General features: G+C 47.7%; 1 protein-coding gene and 1 long non-coding RNA gene across 3 annotated transcripts in view; one reads left to right on the top strand and one right to left on the bottom strand.

The window, feature by feature from the left end:
- Positions 1 to 15,406, top strand: part of ESYT2 (extended synaptotagmin 2) — a 78,436-nt gene extending 63,030 nt beyond the window's left edge. The window contains exons 14-23 of one of the 2 annotated variants that reach the window (XM_043464009.1): positions 463 to 525; positions 4,099 to 4,173; positions 4,964 to 5,050; positions 6,797 to 6,946; positions 8,035 to 8,420; positions 9,343 to 9,441; positions 10,806 to 10,937; positions 11,875 to 11,980; positions 12,298 to 12,347; positions 12,441 to 15,406. In XM_043464009.1, coding sequence (XP_043319944.1) covers positions 463 to 525; positions 4,099 to 4,173; positions 4,964 to 5,050; positions 6,797 to 6,946; positions 8,035 to 8,420; positions 9,343 to 9,441; positions 10,806 to 10,937; positions 11,875 to 11,980; positions 12,298 to 12,347; positions 12,441 to 12,486 — 1,194 coding nt within the window. In that variant the 3' untranslated portion in view covers positions 12,487 to 15,406. The remainder of the gene's footprint in view (positions 1 to 462; positions 526 to 4,098; positions 4,174 to 4,963; positions 5,051 to 6,796; positions 6,947 to 8,034; positions 8,421 to 9,342; positions 9,442 to 10,805; positions 10,938 to 11,874; positions 11,981 to 12,297; positions 12,348 to 12,440) is intronic. The other variant, XM_043464010.1, reaches the window with a different exon arrangement.
- On the bottom strand, positions 11,751 to 18,764 carry LOC122438822. Its single transcript, XR_006268655.1, has 2 exons — positions 18,103 to 18,764; positions 11,751 to 11,950 (listed from the first exon to the last, which is right to left on the bottom strand). It is a non-coding gene; the product is annotated as an uncharacterized LOC122438822 (long non-coding RNA).
- Positions 18,765 to 19,003: the final 239 nt, after the last annotated feature.

The raw sequence follows: 19,003 nt of genomic DNA, 5'->3' as shown, positions 1-19,003 counted from the left end.
TTCCAGGATATGACTGGTTTGAGAGCAGTTGGGGCGTCTCTGGCCCATTGATTTGTACTTTAGATGAAACCTTAAGTTTAATTATGGTTGAAATTTTATGATTTTTTTTCGAGGGACAAATCCTAGGGTTTGTTCAAGCTAAGGATAGTAAACAGAACCCTTTCCTCAGGTGTCATTTTTGGATTTTTCAAATCCCAAACACAAGAGGGATGGGAGTAAAAGAACAGTGATATAGAGGCTGATCTGTTTTGATATTTACGGATTAAAGGTTTAGTCTAAGAAAATCTTGGGCATAAAGAATACTTTTACAGCTAATATTTACTGTTTCTTTATGTAATTCTTGGTGGGTTTTGTTTAAAAACATTTTTGTTCTCATAAGTTTTCATGTCATTAACCTTAACATAAACTCCTCATTGCATGTTTATTAACCCTTGGTATATTCATTTTCTTCTGACTTGAAAGAGTAACCCATTAGAATTTAACCCTGATGTCTTGAAGAAGGCTGCAATTCAGAAAGCTTTAAAGGTAAACTAATAGTTTTCCCTTCAAAAGTTGATGAAAACGTATTGAAAGAGATGATGCTTTAACCCGTATAGGTTTATTGACAGATTCTTCACAAAGTAATAGAGTCATAATTACTTGTTTAGTTGAAAAGAGGCTACTTTCATTGTTAAAGAATTTAGTAGTTAGAAGAATTTAAATCAACTTTGATGATAAATTTGTAAGGTATCAATGTGGTAAATTAGACTTCTGTACTGTTGGCCTTAGACAGCAGTATCTAAGGTGCTTTTAAATCATCTGTACTTTAATTTGATTTCAGTTTGTGAAATGGTGAAATAGAAGTTCTGTTTAAAATCATAACCAATTTCTAGATTATGATTAAAATGTGTGCCCAGTGCACTGTGACTTTCCATTAAAAAATCACCTCTTCCAATATGCTGCATCAGGGCCATCTCTGAGTCGGTGACCTCGGGCTTTTGGTGCTGCTCGTTTGAGTGACAGATCTTTCGAGAAGCTTTAAATTTCATTAAATGAGGTATATTGAAAACTAAGCTCCACTTCTTAAAACAACATGAGCATGTATTTTCTGGCTAAATTAAAAATGTTTTATTTTTTTTTTTCTGATTTCTTTGAGGCCTTATTTTAAGCTTAACTATTTAGGGGGATGCATGAGGAGTTCGGTGTAGTTGTTTTAATTCTATGCAAAGGAATCGACAGTGGGCTTTGATCAGTTTCACAGAAGAATAAGTTAAACTTCAAAAGAGGAAGACTAGCATTCTGCTTTGATACAGGATTTAGAAAGCCCTTAGCACACCCCACTCTGAGGAGGGGAGGTGGATCTCCTTTGGAGTACTAGTTGGTTAGCGGGGTAGTTCCTCACCAGAACACTGGGAGGGAACATCTCCACAGCCTTGGCCCACCACTTCTTTGGTAAGGGAAGATTATTGACCCGCAGAGGGTGATGGCTAGAATGAAGGCTCTCCAGTTAGACTAGACTATCTGGGCTGCCCAGCCAGCCGCGCGTCAGTGGGCCCTGCAGTAGGCAGCAGAGTCCTCCCTGCTTTGTTCCTCAGAGCGGAGGTGACGTTCTCGTCCCTGTGGGAGTGCTGAGTTTGTTAACTGAGATCGTGCATTTAAAGTGCCCAGTGTAGCTAGCAGAATAAGTATATTTTTAATTGCTATTGTGTTTTATCTTATTTAAGCCTAACAACTCAGTTCTGGAAGTGGTTTTATGCCCATGAAAACTGAGGTTCAAATAAATGAAATACACATAGATCTTAGTAATCAACCAGAGAAAAGCTAAGATTTAAATTCAAGACAGTCTGACCTTAAAAGCTCCTATTTTCATTATACCCCGTGTGTCTGTCTTGTGCTGAAGCATTTTGAGTGTTGTGTCCTGATAGAAGACTTAGTCACTGATTTAACCTTGTTTCATAGCATCCAGAATATCATCCATTTCAGGACAGTCAGCCCTCGGTGTCCGCGGATTTTGTATCCATGAGTTCAACCAATCTAGGATCGAAAATACCCTGGAAAAATCTACAGACAGCTCCAAATAGCAGAATTTACATTGTGTTTACAGCTATTTACATAGCATTTACACACTTTATTAGGTATTGTATATAATCTGGAGATGACGTAAATTATACAGAGGATAATACTAGGTCATTTTACAAGTGAAATTTGAGCATCTTTGAATTTGGCATCCTGACGGGGTCTTGGAACCAACCCCCCAGCAGATACTGAAGGATGACTCTATACCATTATTTTATGTACGACTGAGAAAGAAAACATGGGCTTTTCTGCTGGCCCAGTGGTAAAAACCCACTTGCCAATACAGGAGACTGTAGTTTCATTCCCTGGGTCAGGAAGATCCCCTGGAGAAGGAAATGGCAACCCATTCCTGTATTCCTGCCTGGAAAATCCCGTGGACAGAGGAGACTGGCAGGCTACAGTCCATGGAGTTGCAAATGAGTCGGACACGACTTGGTAACTAGATAACAGCAACAACAAAGAAAGAAAATAAGGTGCCAGTTAAGGTTTGATAGCATTTATTTTACACTTACTGAAAGAATTTTTAGACTTAGGATAAACATTTTTTAGGATGCCATTCACACACACCCAAAAGGAAAATAAAAGCAAAATAAATTGGGGAAGGCAGTGATAGCTACCATTCTGCTATAGTCTGCCCCAAAGCAGGCACTTAAATTCATCCATTGTAAATTTCATTTTGTTTTCAGAGGTGTTAGAAAGTTTAGACAAGGGGCTGGGGGTATGTATTTAAATTGATAAGCTACAGTAAATAGGAATGAATGGCTACTTTTTCAGAGATTAAGTGTATAAAGTTAGCTTCTGTATCAAAGATGCAAAAGTAGCAGTAGCTTAAGTAAGACAGAAGTGTATTTCCCTTGGATGTCACAGAATGCTGACTTGTGGCTTTGTGGTGCTCCATACCTCCAGCCAAAAGGGGCACACAGCAAAAGCAAGACCCCTAGACCATTACGGGGCCACACCTACCCGAAAGGAGATTCAGAAACAGAATCCATGTCACACGGGATGTGTGCTCAGCTGCAGCCCCAGGGCGCTCATGTTAAGGGAAGAAGAAGTGGATTCAGGGGGAAATTCGTACTCTCCCGCAGTAGTCTGTCACCTTGGTTTTTTTTTAACAGTGTTTATTTCGTTTTGCAGAATTAATTCACATCAAAAAGATGAACCAGAAACTAGATTACCACAGTAGGTTTGGGCTAGTGATATTTTATTCCAGTAATCATAAATTTGACACCTCTGTCATTGCTGCGGTGTTGAGGATTGACTCTAAAATTATTTAACTTGAAAACATTTTGTGGCTTTATTCTAATTAATTTTCACTAACACAAATATTTAACTGCATCTTCTTGTGGGGCTAAGTTATAAATAAACCTCATATATGTTGCTTTTTACCGTGTATTCTTCTATCAGCTGTCTGTACTAAAGTATGCTTCTTACCATTTTAACTTACTCCTGAATTTTTCTCATTGCATTTGTATCTGCTTAAATGCAATTTAGATTGATAACTATTCTTCCAGTCAAAATTATTTAGCAGCTGGTAAGCAAGATTTGATGATTGCTACATGTTCAAACAGAAGATACTAAATTAAAAATGTAAAAACATGCCTCTGACACATTAGTATTTTTAGGATTCCAACCAAAAAACTGTCCTGAATCACATGCTCTTACATTTGTCCTTCCTGTGCTGTTCTCTTTCCATTTGTTTCACTTTATTCAGTTTGTTACCTGAGTTTTCAGAGCTGCAATTAACATGAAAGATTTTCAGAAGATTCCATTTTTCCAGGGTTGCTTGCTTTAAACGTAAAAGACCTTAACATTTTAAAATTGTTTGCAAATACAAGTTTCATTGATTTATGTAGATACAATTATGGCTTTGGGGTGTGCTTAGCAATTAATTGTTTTCCACTTAAATCGTGTCTAGATACTCCCTGTAGCTGAAGTATCAGAAGTAAATAGAAATGACTGTTAATAGAAGCAGTAATTCCATTTTTAGTAATCCCTATTTCAAGACATGTTTATTGATTTTATCTATTTTTTCTTTTTGGATAGTCTGGGAAGAAAATAAACAGCAACCCAAATCCTCTTGTCCAAATGTCAGTTGGTCACAAGGCCCAGGAGAGCAAGGTAAGGTGGCGACTCTGACTGGGCCCTGTGACCTTGTGGCCACAGGCACCCGTTGAGGAGGGGGAGGGTGCAGGTATGGAGACTCTTGACTTCCATGTCTTTGTTTTGTATTCTCAAACCAGTCATTCGATAATGAGCTACTTAATTTGGAATAAAATATATTCACTTAAAAATAACATGAAAAAGACATGAATATGTTAATTATGCTTTTGCTTGATTTCATGGGTAGATGACATAGGACAAATTTCTAAGTTTCTTTTGAATGCACTATTAATATTTTGTTTAAAAGGCAACAGTGTACTTAAAATTCTAGAAATGTGAATTGAATAGAAGACATGCTGTTGCTGTAACATGTGCTGCTTTCAGGAAACATTTTGGGAATTCCTCCCTTTTTTTGACTGCTAACCATTAATTTACGAAGCTTCCTGACGAGCGGCACCCCACAGCCAGGGGAGTGGGGGCTGTCCGTGCAGGTGACACGCTGTGGCGGGGCCAGGGCCTGGGCTGGGGGCTGCTGGCAGTCCTCTCCCGACACACAGGGGCTGGCATAGTTGACGTCTAGTAGCACAGCCCAGCTGGAGCAGGCTAGGCTGCCCACTCCAGTGTTCTTGCCTGAAGAATCCCAGGACAGGGGAGCCTGGCGGGCTGCAGTCCATGGGGTCGCAAAGAGTCGGAGACGACTGAGCACAGCACAGCCCAGAAAACAGGTGTCGTCTCCGCTTCCACACGCCGGGCTGGCAGCACTCGTCCACAGAAACATGTCAGAACTGATTCAGGATATTGCTTTCAGATTCGGTACAAAACCAACGAGCCTGTATGGGAGGAAAATTTCACCTTCTTCATTCACAATCCCAAGCGCCAGGAGCTCGAAGTAGAGGTAATTTATTTGCATGTTTACATAGATGTCTTTATATCTCCACATCACACAGCACGCAGAGAACTGCCACCATGGACCCACCAACCAGACATGTTGCTGTTGCAAGTGTTAGCAGCAGGGCAGGAGGAGTTAGTTTTTAATTTTCAGCTTTTGGCTGATTGTTCCTGGTGTCTAGAACTGCAGTTGGCATTGGTATGTTGGCGTCACTGCCAGCCTTGCTGTGTGTGCTTGCTCTGTAGCTTCTCTGTGGACGTCCAGGGCACTGCTGCGTGCTGGCTGCTCCCAGCCAGGGCACCTCCCTCCTCCCTTGCCTCACTGCCCGCCCGGCCTCGGCCTCAGTGGGCACTTTTGCCTCCTTCAGGTCCTGACGCACAGCCTTCATGTTTCCCTGCTGCTAAGTCTGATGCTGGAGGAAGTTTCTTTCTACTTCTGGTTTGCTATAGGTTTTTGTCATGAGTGGATGTTGAATATTGTCAAAGACTTTTCTATGATGTTTGAGATGATCTTGTGGTTTTTCCTTTTGAAGTTTGTAAATATGGTGAAATGCAGTACTGATTTTCAAATATTAAATTTCGTAAACCTATATTGATTTTCAAGATTTAACATTAGAAAGCCTTGCAATCAAACTTTTTTGGGGGAATAACCCTGCTTACTTATGATGTAGTATCCTTTTTACATACTCAATTTAACTTGCTAAAATTGTACTAAGAATTTTTGCATCATAAATAAGAATAAAGGTGTGTTGTGCAACACAGACAAATAGAGCCTTATTTTGTAATAACTTTAAATGGAGTCTAGTCTATAAAATTATTGAATCACTTTTGTACACCTGAAAATAATGTATAAACTATACTTCAATTTTAAGAAAAGAATAAGATGGGATAATAATTTTAAAATATAATTTTTTGCACTACAACCCAGGGATTGAACCCGTGTCTCTTGCATTCCAGAAAGATTCTTTACCCACTGAGCCACATGGGAAGCCCACTCATAATCTATAGTAACTGGACCTTGAATTTACAACAGTAACTTTTAAAGTTCTGTAAACTTAGTTATTTCATTTAAAAATGCTTTTGTGTTTACCGTTTAAAAAATAAGCAATCAGGCTTTTAGGTTTTCATGTGTAGTTAACTTATTTGATCATTTTTGTATAGTCTATGAAACCATCAAAGTTGTCACTCTTTTTGTTTAAACAATCTGTAGCATGACAATCTAACAGGAATAATTCCTGTTGTAGAGGTAGAGCTGAAAGTTATTATTCAGCAGCCAGATATTGCCATGCCTTTAGAGCAGGTATTGTAGATTTTGAATAGAAAGCTTAAAAGAAACTTAGAAATGTGTCTTCTCCATAAGCAAGTGTTTATGTTTATCCAGTAGAACCTTGGTACAACACCAGGAATATGTGCTGCCACCATTTTCACAGGATTTAAGACATTTCTTTCTAATGTTCAGATTTGTGTGGACTGCTGTCTCTAGCTCAGGGTTCTTGTAGTGGATTCTTTGGACAAGACTTTCGTCTTTTATTCTCATTATGACTGTGATGAGGAGATGACCGGCCCTGTGACACAGATACTCTGTGACACCACTTGTTACAGTGTTGTGTCTCCCTGAGGAGCTCTCCTCCTGCCTCATTTATGGACGCATGACTGAGAAGGGGGAGGCTGAGATGTGTTCTTGACACCCGGGTTTTGGGCCTCCTGCATTTTCTGTCTCTGTCCCGCGCTGAGCGGTCTGTGTGTTTGGCAGGTGAGAGATGAGCAGCACCAGTGTTCCCTGGGGAACCTCAGGATCCCTCTCAGCCAGCTGCTCGCCCGTGAGGACATGACCCTGAACCAGCGGTTCCAGCTCAGCAACTCAGGTCCCAACAGCTCGCTGAAGATGAAGCTCGCCCTCAGGGTACTGAGTCTCCAGAGTGGTTGGGGGAGGGTCCCGGGTGGCTGTGTAGCTCAGGGGAGCGATGAGCAAGGCTTGTGCTCAGACGCCGATGGCAGCAGTGTTTCCAGGCTGTTGAGCAGGCCGGAACTGTTCCTCACACTTTCAGATGAATCCAACCAGTCTTTTTTTTGTTGTTTTTTTGATCCTTTAGCCCAGAAAGTATTGCTATCTGGATCAATAAAGTTTTCTGCTACTGTTAAATTTTCAAAAGTCATTCAGAAGGGAGAATTTAATAAAACTCTGCAAGATGGTAGAAATTACAGGAAAAATAAATTTTGTCCAAAATAGACAATGATTCATTTGTAAGTACCTAAGGAAATGCTGAAAATAAAACTGACAAACATATGGGAAAGTGCTAAAACTCTCTAATTTTTAAAATGCAAATTAAAATGAAGAACCAGCTTCTTAAAAAATTCAGTAGTCTGTGGAGGGTGTGGTAGCAACTGTCTCCTCGGGCCTGGTCACAGCCTTTCCAGGTGGGACCACAGTGTCTCCAGTGGTAAATCATAGAGCTCTTCCTCTGGAAGCCCGACTCCTGCAGCAGCACAGCACTGGGGGTGTTGGCTGCAGCTTCACTTGGCAACGGTGGGGACCGGCTGTCGGTGTGACCCTCGATGCCGGGCGTTCACATGTAGGCTGTGTAGGACGTGTGCACACGCAGAGCAGGTGTGGAAGGAGCACGCGGGGCGGGGCTGCTTGCACGTTGACTCTCGGAGTCCGGCAGCCTCTCCTTCCGTGATTGCTGGTGAGATGGCAGGATGGGGGTTGGTGGAGGAGGAGTTTATGACCTGGCTCTTCCTCCACGAAGCTCCCACACTGCCAAGAGTGGCCGCCAGCAGAGGCCAGAGCGTGTTGCACTGCTGGGTGACCTGCACACTCTTGTTTTACACTTTCTGTGATGTGGTAGGATACCTAAATAGGTAGACTGCTTTGAATGTTTTGTGCCAGGGTTTAAAGAAACTTTGCAAATGAGGATCCCTAAAGCTGTTCACACGTGAGCCTGTGACCAGCGTCAGCAGTTTTCATCCCAGGTCTGTTTTCACCCCAAGGTGCTCCACCTTGAGAAGCAGGAGAGGCCTCCAGACCACCAGCACTCGGCTCAAGTAAAACGGCCCTCTGTGTCCAAGGAAGGGAGGAAAGTCTCCGTCAGGCCTCAGATGTCTGCGTCGCCGGGCTCGGGTGACAGCGGCACGGCCCCGTCCACGCCGGTCGCTGGGAGCGGCGAGAGGCCTGGCGTGGAGGAGCGAGGCCCGCCCGCGGAGGCCGGCCTGCAGGGCCCGAGGGACCTCGGCCGGAGCTCCTCCAGCCTCCAGGCGGGCCCCGCCGGCTCCCCCAGCCACGTCTCTGTCAAGGAGCCCACCCCAAGCATCGCCTCGGACATCTCGCTGCCCATTGCCACGCAGGAGCTGCGGCAGAGGCTGCGACAGCTTGAGAAGTAACTAGACATGCCCGCACTCTTGTGACACCGGCGCGGGGCCCACAGGCTGTGGGTGGGGAATGCAGTCTTAAGCAGACGGTTTCAGGCAGTGTGCCCCTTTCGCTCCCTGAGCCTCTGGCTTTCAGAGTAAACCTGCTATTTTCTGGTGCCTAGTGTTTGGCTCACTTAAAGCTTAAGAACAGTGGGGTGATCCTCAGGTCAGGAAGGAAGCGTCTAGAGTGGACCTGTTGGACCTTAGCCCGGGTCATGGAAAGGCCTGGTGGCAGTGGGGCGTGTTTGTTGTTTGAGGACAGCCCTGCTCTTTCATTCTGGGTCCACACCCGCCACACCGCCCAGCGCTTTGTCTGGGGATGTTTGTGTGGATTCCTCACTCACACCAGTGCATCACAGGTGTGTCCATGGCTCCCTTAGATAAGGACAGGGTCTGCGGTTACCCTGAGCCTCAGATGTGAGCCTTTTCCTCTCGGCGGGAGGAGAGACTTGCCCTTTGAAGCAAATTCCTCTGCTGCCCTGCCGTGCTCGGTGTGAGGTGGGGCAGGCAGCGCAGAGAGCTCTCTGCTTCAGCCTAAGACGGGCCGGGGCTGTGACCTCATCAGACGACCTGCGAGGCTGGGGCTGGGGGCTCCGAGAAAGGAGCGCAGATTCGGGCAGTGCCCAGGTAGACGGAGCCTCAGAAGGACCGAGAGTTGATGTCTATAAGGAGAGCCCCTGTCTTGATTTTACTTTGAGCCCCAGTTTTTAGGAGTTGGGCTATATTGAACCCTTGAGTGGAATGTGAATCCTGCTGGTCTGTTTGTGCCCAGAAGTTCAGACAGGGTTCCCATTCGTGGGTTTTTTGCCGCCACCTCATGCGAGGGAAAGGACGTGCTCACAGGCTCTGAGCTGTCTGCAGAGCTCACTCTCCACTGTGTTTCCCCAGTGGAACCACCCTGGGACAGTCACCCCTGGGGCAGATCCAGCTGACCATCCGGCACAGCTCGCAGAGGAACAAGCTGGTGGTGGTCGTGCACTCCTGCAGGTGAGTGTCCTCACGGAGCAGAGCAGGCAGGCGGGGCTCTGAGTAGGGACCGTGATCCTGATTTTCACAACATTTTCTGTTCACAACCGTTTTGTTTGCTCTAATACTCCCTTAAACTGCCATGTTGTAGTTTGTAAAATGTTCCGTGTTACTGAGCCTTTATAACACAATAACGGGCGTATTTTTCTGTTTTTGAAGTGTCTTTGGGGATTCAGTTTCCAGAGTAGGTGACAGTCCAGAAGATCCAGGCAGGTCTGTGGGATCATGGCAGGAGCAGCTGCAGTCTTTCAGGAAGAGCAGACCAGAGCAGGGCGGCGAGTCCTCACTCAGTAAGCACGGCAGGAGACGGCAGGGTTGCCGCAGCTTGTGTTTGGTCATTAGTGAGGATGGTGTAGAGCTGACTGATATATGTGACTTGTCGGTCTCACTAGTAGCTCTGATGTAAATAGGTGATATAAAAATTTAGATGTTCTAAAAAAGTGTTGGAAACAGGGAAGAAAGATTAGTAATGTTTAGAAACATGATTATGTGAATGTGTAGGTCAGTTCAACACGTGTTTATTTACTGAGCACCTCCTATGTTCCTGCTGCTGAGGCGCTTCCTGGGAGAGCTTCCAGAGCAGCAGGCTGGCCAGAGGGCCCTCCTCTGGGCTTCCGGGCTCCTCGAGATGAGTGAGCAGTTGGAAGTGGCTGCACGGACAGTTGAGCCTGGGACACTGTAGGTTTGAGCAGTGTAGCTACACCGACATGGAAGATTTTTTTTCAGTACTAAATATCACCACCCTACACCACTTGCTGTTGGCTGACTCCGCGGATACAGAACCACATAGGTCCTTAACCTCCGTGTAGTTCAAGATCAGCTGTAATTAAATACTAGGTGTGTTTGGCCCAGTTGTTGGGACAAGAGCAGCGAGGAGGAGGTGGGCATGTGTCTGTGATGGAAGGGTTCAGTGGAACGGAGGGCAGAGGAGGGCGTACTCGGCCTGAGCAGAGGCCAGGGAGCAGTCCTGAGGACTGCAGCTGCACAGCCTCCTGGGAGGCTGACTGTCCCTCCCTCTCCGAGGCCTCCCGGGAGGCCGGCTGCATCCCTCCCTGGGAGGGCCAGTGAAGCGGTGTGGAGGGCGACGCCGTGGTTTCCCTGTTGGCAGCAGAGCAGGGAGTCAGAGCGTCCCCTGGACTCTGGGCTGAGGAGGTGGGGTCGAGGCCACCTTCTTGGCCACTGGAAGCCGTGAGCACAGGAGAAGACGGTTGCCTCCCTGAGCTCTTAGCACCAGGATAAATGCAAAAGTGGGGGAAGGTTCTCGTGTGGTGCTCACAGGCATAGTTCTAGACCCTAACCCAGTGTTCTCTGGTCTGTGTTACAAGAAATCTCATCGCCTTCTCTGAGGATGGCTCCGATCCCTATGTCCGCCTGTATTTGTTACCAGACAAGAGGAGGTCGGGAAGGAGGAAAACACACGTGTCAAAGAAAACGCTGAATCCCGTGTTTGATCAGAGGTACGGTCCACACCGCCCTTTGAGGAAGGCCTGGTGGTGCCTGTGGGGAGACTGTGAGCAAAAAACACCTTCCTGTGAGCAGTCGGGGGCTTGCTGATAGATTTGAGTATCACATGGATCCCCAGGCCACACCCCAACAGCCTTGGCCTCCACGTGTGTGGCTGGACCCCAGTCCTCATGGCTCAGACACCACCGACATCTGGGGAAACGACAAGCTGAATGGTGTTGATGTCCACTGATTCAGTTTACATTCCATCGTTGAAGGTACTAGTTGCTTACTGTGCTTTCCGACCAGTGACTTCATTTAAACTGAGGCCAGAAACCAATGAAGTGAGCACCAGTCTTGGTCAGCCACAGCCTCTCCAAGTTTGGGGACCCACCTGCAAACCTGAGGTTCGGGCTGCTCGCTCTGGGGAGACCGGCCTCTCCACGTGTCCCAGCGAGGCCTGCGACCTTGTCCTCTGCCAGCCTGCGTGCCTCCAGGAGCCTCTGGCGTCAGCCGCCAGGAGCTGCCTGCAGATGCCTCCTCCACGAGGCTGCCTTGAGGACGCTGGTCTTCCTTCACTCAGGGCTGTGAGCTCTTACTCCTTGGTCTGCAGGTGACAGACTGGCCTGGACTGCCCAGGTGTCTCACACCACAGCCCAGGTTTTTCTCCAGGAATCAGGCGTTGTGTACACACCGGGGAGCCACAGAGTCAGCTTCGCATGTTTAGGGTTCCAGTCTCCTGTTGTGTTCGGGAAATAATGGGGTGGGGTGGGGGGAACTGAGTCTTCCTGAAGGGCCAGGTCTAAACATCTAGCCAAAGAGATCACTTCTACAACAAAGAAACAAAGATCATGTTTGGAGTGGACTCATAAACAGAAATGTCATTTTTTAGTTACAATAAAACAGCAAAATTATGGAGAAGTGTAGGATGATTCTCTTTTTCCACTTCAGCTTTGATTTCAGTGTCTCACTGCCAGACGTGCAGAGAAGAACCTTGGATGTGGCCGTGAAGAACAGCGGCGGCTTCCTGTCCAAAGACAAAGGGCTTCTTGGCAAAGTAGGTTAAAAAAGTTCTGCGTTTTGTAAAAATTAAACACTTGACCCAGAGTGCACATTTTAGACTGGATTTATGTACATGGATCATCCACGTCAGCGAAGCTGCCGTGAGTGGTTTGTGAGTCAGTATCGATGTGAATTATCTCCACTGACACTGCATGATAAGCTGCCATCAAGGCTGTTGGCTACAGGAAGGGCCTCTTGGGTATAATCGACTATAGGTCATGGGTGGATCTTAAGGGTAGAAAAATTGAAAAGCCAGACACCCAAAATGCAAGTTGCCAGAACCTACTTCTATAGGTGTTTTCTAACCCACAGGTACTAGTTGGCCTGGCATCTGAAGAGCTCGCCAAAGGCTGGACCCAGTGGTGAGTGTCCCCCACAGACAGACACAGAGCCCGTGGGTCCGCTCAGGAGCACGGCCCCCGTGACCGCTTGTCTGCTGTCTTCCTGTGTCTCAGGTACGACCTCACCGAAGATGGGACGAGGCCCCACGTGGTGACGTAGGCCACACCATCAGGAAGCCCTCGATGCACCTGCCTGCCCTGCCCCGACACTCTACACACACACACCCCGGCAGACACACCCACGCTGCCCCGCACCGACACACCCCCTCCCCCCACCCCTCGCAGGCACACCCATGCTCTTTTTATAATTTCACGTACTTGGTTACTGGCCCCCTGACGGTTTTATAAAATGTTGATATTTTAGGCGTATTTCGCCAGTATTAGTATTAAGTTTTGTATGTTTAAATTTCCTCTAGTATTTCACCAGTTGTTACGGCGTGTAGCATAGCGGCCAGCTGTTGTGTGTGTAAAGCTGTATGTCGGCCGTCTCTCCTAGGAAGCCGGTGTATGGACCTGCTTATTATTGCCTTGTTTTGTATAACACTGAGGTGTACTATGCTATATAAAGAGACTATTTTTTATGATCTCTACATGCTGGTTTGAAATTCAGAGAAAATGGATCAAGGAAATATATATATTTTTTTCTTCTAAAACTTATTAAATTCTTATTACAAATAATCATTTTTGTCTTTGCAGGAAAAAGTTCTCAGTGACCTATTTTGTGGTGTTTCTTTTTAAAAAGAAAAGCTGAAAGATTAGTAAATGCTAGTATATTTCTGCTCATTATGAATGGTAAAAGAATGTATGCAAAATATTTACACTTTCATAAATATAAAGATGTATTATAAGGAGTCAGTTGTAGTGCTTATAAGGAAAAATGTTGTATAACTGAGCAATATAAAATATCACAAGAATTGTCACGGTTCATAGTGCACTAATCTGAAATTTCTCACATAAAGTAGAATGTCTTAAGTTTATTTTTAGTTGCTTGTTATAACTTATTCATGAAACAGTACAGATACAGAATCCTTTTCCTGAAATATAATACTTCAATGTTAGCAGTTAGTCTGTTGTGGAATTTTCAGTGTTTTCTCAGCTGCAAAAGAAAGACTTAACTCAGGTTGTCTCTGCAGAGGCTGTGAGACAGGTCGGGGTGAGCAGATAGGACATGACGTGGGAAGCCGCCGCTGGCACACACGTGTCGGTGTGACGCGCACGGGGTGGGGCTGACGCACGAGCATCGGTGTGACGCACACGGGGCGGGGCTGGCGCATGCATGTTGCTGTGACGCGCATGGGGGGGAGCCGGCGCCTCCACCGCGGGGACCCAGGGGTCTGGGCACGGTGGCAGCAGGCTGTCAGTAACCTCCTACTGGGTTTCTTCACCTCATGCCGTGACTGACCTCAGTATTGGGATGTTGTTACACAACTTTTATTTGGGAGTATTTTTTTCTTCTTAGATTAGGAAAAGCATGTTTTATATCCATGTATATAAAGGTCCCAAGCCTCTTGGGAGGTGAGATTCCATAGCCGTGCAGCAGCTGTGCATGCCCTGAACACGGTGCACGTGTGCAGAAAGCTTTAAATATTCTAAGCTGCGGGATGCAGATGACTTCCTTAGCCATGAGGACATCCTCCAGCCCTGTGTAAATACCGGGGTAAATGCGGCTCTGAGCTTAGAGACCTCACCGTGTGTCCCACGTGATTGCTGGACGCTCGCGCGGCCTGACTGCCCAAGTGCCTGTGGACGCTGCCTCTGCTCTGCCTCTCCTGCCCTCGGGGCTCAGCTCTGGCGGGTCATACTCTGACCCCGGGGGGCGGGGGGGGGGCGGTGGGTGGAGCCCGGAGCCTCGCAGCACGTTTCTCGCAGCCGTGCAGACCCGGTGCCCTCGCAGCTTCCTGGGCCGTAAAGCTGTGAAGCCCCAGCAGAGACCATCTCCTCCATCAGCGCGGGAGGCGTTGCAAACCTGGTGGCACGTACAGGAAACTGACTGGTGTTTCAGCAGCAGGAGAAGAACAGGTCATCACTAAATCCACGGCCTGCCCATGGTTTTAGGTTTATTGGAGACTTTTTAAAAGTTGGGTTTGTTGTGGGAGTTCCCTGTCGGTCCAGTGGTAAGAACCCGATGCTTTCACTGCCAGGGACCTGGGTTTAACCTCTGGTCAGGAACTGAGATCCCACACGCCATGAGGTACCCGCTGCTCCTCGCCAAAATCAAGTTTTTTGAAGGGCTTCTGGCATAATTTGTAAAAGAAGGGAAACACTCACTGAAATTTAGTACACTCGTGATTTCTGCCAACATCCCCAGTATTTGGGTTTTGTAGCCATATACTTCACCTGTTCAACATGTTTTACTTGATGGAATGCTTTATGTAAGCAATTAGGCAAAATAAATGACACGAAAGGTGCAAAACCCAAAAAAAGCCAGTTAGCAGCATGATGCCCACCTTTGTGTGGACAGTGGGGCCTGGACAGACCCAGCAGCCAGCACCGTTCTCTGCAAAGGGAAGGGATGGCTCTGAGGCCGGGACTCTGCCTTTATGGCCGACGGGTGTTCAGAGGAAAGCTCTTGTGTCCGGTGGGGCAGCTGAGAGTCGGCTTTAGGCCAGACCCCGGGCTCCATGGTCCTAGCGATGGACAGTCCAGTTCTCAGAACCTTCATCGCCAGTTTTGAATAACTGCTTCATCTGGGAAAAGGGAACTTCAACTTTTCTACCTTGACCCAAGCCAACGGAGGGAAAATTAACATTGCTTAATTTGAATTGTTACTTTATTGCTTATCCTGTGCCTTAAAGTGTGAAGTGTGAGGCGTTGCTTCAGGTTAAAACAGAAGACGCCTTGCAGCCGAGTTCACCACAGTTTATTCCTCATCAAGGGTCAGCCCTCCTTTGTCAGGAACTGAAGCCAAATGCAAATAGTGGTTGTTGCTTTAACGCCATTCTAGCTGGACCACCCCCTGCAGATGGAACACAGCAGAGGGTTTTTTGGTTTTGTTTTTTATTGTAAAATGCCCTTTTTCCTCAGCTAATTTTACATGGCAGTGCGTGTGTTTATTCAATAAAACTGTGTTATCTCGCTTATGATTTATCCTTTCTCTGTCTTTTAAAGTCAGATTCTCAGTGTGGAGCCAGGCGATCTGAAAAGTGTGTGCAGCATAGTACTTGCATTTGTTACTTGTGAATTCTTTTGTTTTCAAAACTATATCAGATCACTGATATTACTCCTTAGTTTCCATCTTAATTTGACTTTTCTCTGCCTCTCTGACTCTGAGTTTTGAATACAGCTCTTCTGAAAGATAATCATGAATAGAAAAAAACAAGTCTTTAAAACCAGAGCGCTGAGGAGTTGTGAAGAGGGTCTGATTTGAACAAAAGGGAAACCACTAGAGGCAGTGTGACTGAGTCCAGGCTCACTCTGCTCACCACTGGATAGGCCAGTAAATCCGGGAGATGATGCGTTGAGGCCAGGAATACGACTTCATCAACTTTATTCAGAGAGCTGGCTGACCTAGAAGATGGCAGGCTAACGTCTCAAAATAATCATCTGGACCAGGCTTGGATGCCAGGTTCTGTTATGTATCAGACATGGTGAGGTGAGAAACAAAGTAAAAAGACCATTTAATTTTTGTGAATAGCTCCTAGAATGGCAAGCCTCAGACAGGGGGGAAGGGTTAGTTTCATTTCCTTACAGCCATTTCACAGGTGGTGTGAAAAGGAATATTTCCTGCCCTATCAATAAACAAGGATGAGCTAACAAGGGTTAGCAATCTGTCATTTCAGACCCCAAATGTGAATTTTGAGCAGGTACCACTCCCTAGAATGTCACAGTCATTCACAGGTTGAGGGGGGCGGGGGGCAGGTTATCTCCCAGTGAGCTAAACAAAGTCACTTTAGCCCTGTTCCTGGCACACAGTTGATGAAAAGTATCTGTTGAATAAAGGATGTATAAACTTGGCAGACCTTAAATAACAATAACATGAACTTATCCTAACAAGTTTCCATTTAAAAAAAGATAGCAATTGACAGTTCTCAATTATGGCTAAAGAGAAAGATACGGATGGACACAGTAAAGAATACTGTTGCGACAAAAGCCAATAGTATAATTGTCTGAGAAGTAATTGAACCAGGAAGTCTGTCTGTTTTTCTGTTAATCTGGAAATCCTGGGCAATACAACAAGGACAGAAATAGGTTATAAATTTTGTCTTGGGAAAGAAGGTCGTTTTCAAATAGGAGATTGTCAACGTGAAAAACCTAAGCAAGTCATATGAAAACTCTTGAACAAGTATTTCATAAAGGACCAGTTATAAAAACATAGAAATGTCTGTGTCTTATACAAAAATAGGTACTAGAAAACAGAATGGAAAACCTACAGCAGGCCTGGTGCCACACGAGAGGTGAGACCTGCTCCCGGTCAGGAGCGGGCGCAGCTGGGCTCCACTCCCCGGAACCCATCCCGAGCACTGCCGCGCCGGGGCCCTGGGGGACCGTGGGGAACAGTGGCGGTTCTCTGACGCTGCAGCTCCCTGGGGTGGTGAGGCCAGTTGAGACCAACAGGAGACTGACCGAAAAATCTTAAAGCCTGGGAGATAGATGTAAAAGAGGGCTTCGGAAACCTCTCGCATCCCTGGGCGTCTAGGAAGGCGTGCTCGTGCGCAGGCGCATGAGTGAGGCTAGGCCGGTCACCTCCAGCTGTGCTGAGGCTCCGTCGGCGGGGGTGAGGGCCGAGCAGGACCACGTGATGGGGCACACACCAGCTCTTACCAAGCACCCGGAAAGTGAACGTCGCTCAGTCGTGCCTCTGCGACCCCACGGACTACATAGTCCATGGGATTCTCCAGGCCAGAACACTGGAGCGGGTAGCCGTTCCCGTCTCCAGGGAATCCTCCCCACCCAGGGATCGAACCCAAGTCTCCCGCATTGCGGGCGGATTCTTTACCAGCTGAGCTATCAGGGAAGCCCAAGAATACTGGGACAGGAGTCCGAAGTATTAAAGAAACCTGACCAAATTGGCTAACTGAGTGCAGACTTAAGAGGCAGCATGTGACAAAGAATATGGCTTCTAGAGAATTTATCCAAGAAAGCTACTAAGTGAAAAATATCTGAGTCTAGGGGAGGTCTCTTTCTTACCTACTTACAACGTGGCCACACTGTATTATTTCAAATTTTCAACAACAGCAGCAGACATACCGAGATACAGGATACTATAAGCCACACACAGAGGAAAAAACAGTCATCAAATGTGCCCCCCAGGAAGCCCAGGTGTAAGCAGACACAGACCTTAAATCAGATATTAGGTAAGTATGTTCAAGGAAAACTATCCAAAGAATTCACAGCAAGTGAAGTGTGGTTTTCAGCAAAATAGAGAATAGCAGGAAAGAGAAATTATCAAAAGAAGGAAATAAGAGTTCTGGAGTATAAAATACAGTACTTGAAATGTAAATGTCACTGAAGTTCAGCGACAGACTTGCGTTCACAGAAGAGTCAGGAACTTGAGGCTGAGTCGCAGACCATCTCCTCTCCTCTGAGCACAAAGCAGGATGGAGCACGAACAGGCCACTCAGTGAAGCCCCAGAGGGGAGGGAGGAAGGGGACCGGGAAGAACACTGAAGGAGATGATGGGAAACACGCCCGGGTTTGCTGGAAACGTCGCACATTAAAGAAGCTGAGCAAACCTCCCGCAGGAGAAAGTCAGAGGCCCCAGCAGGCAGGCGCGGCTCAGTCGAGCCGTGAGGAGGGAAGGAAGGGAGCGGGGCGTGTCCCCAGAGTCTCTTCTCACCGTTACACCTGCGCTGCAAGGGCCAGCCGAGCACGGACGTCTGCTTCCGCCATCCCCTCGAGTCAGTCCCCTGTTTCTACCGGGAGTGGCCGGGCCGAGAGCGGAGCCCCAGTTAGACGGCCCCGCGTGGCCCCGCACGCGTCCCGCCGTCGGCTGAGCGGACCCAGGGGGCAGGAGCGGCTGCAGCCGTGCCTGGCGAGCGAGCAGGACGCAGGCCGTGTCGCGGGGTCCGTGGGAAGGCGCCTGGCGTGCGCGGGCGGGGGGGCAGCCGCCGCGTCCCCAGCTCTGCGCCGGCTGCAGGCCCCCGCGCAGCGGCCCCACGGGCGCCATCTGCTGCCCGCGGCCTGCCTAGGCCCGTGGGCCGGGGCCTCCGCGGCCCCGCCCGGCCTGGCTGAGAGGCGGAGGACTGCTCCCCGCGGCACAGACAGGCCATGGTTTGTAACTGCTGCTTTCGTTCATCGCGGTGTGAGGTAGAGAAATGTGCAGAAGCCCTAATGGCTGTGCCCTGACTTTTCACAGACTGGCTGCCGTGGGCCCACATGTGGTGACCATGTGCCCCAGCACCCAGGTGCCCCCCCAGGTGCCCTTCAGCGCCCCCCACCCTCCCGCAGCTCCTCCCTACACTCGCCCTGCGGAGGGGCCTCGTCAGACCCTGCGCTCCACGACTGTCTGGCTTCTTCCGGGCGACGTGTCGCTTGCAGCAGACCACGTGACGTCTCTCGAGTCAGTTGGGGGGAGAGTAGGCGGTGACAGCAGCAGCTGCTGCTGGGACTGCTGCTCGGTCGTCGCGGACTTTGTCACGGCCGCGCCAAGGAGCAGGGTCACAGCCCCGCCACCGAGGCGCCCGAGGGCCAGGCCGGCAGCGGGGTGGGGGCACTCCGGGTCCCTTGCCCCCGGGAAC

The sequence above is a fragment of the Cervus canadensis genome, chromosome 3 (genome assembly GCF_019320065.1).
Source record: "Cervus canadensis isolate Bull #8, Minnesota chromosome 3, ASM1932006v1, whole genome shotgun sequence".
Classification (NCBI taxonomy): domain Eukaryota; kingdom Metazoa; phylum Chordata; class Mammalia; order Artiodactyla; family Cervidae; genus Cervus; species Cervus canadensis.
Note: the sequence above shows the minus strand (reverse complement) of the source record. Positions and strands in the feature narration are given on the sequence as shown.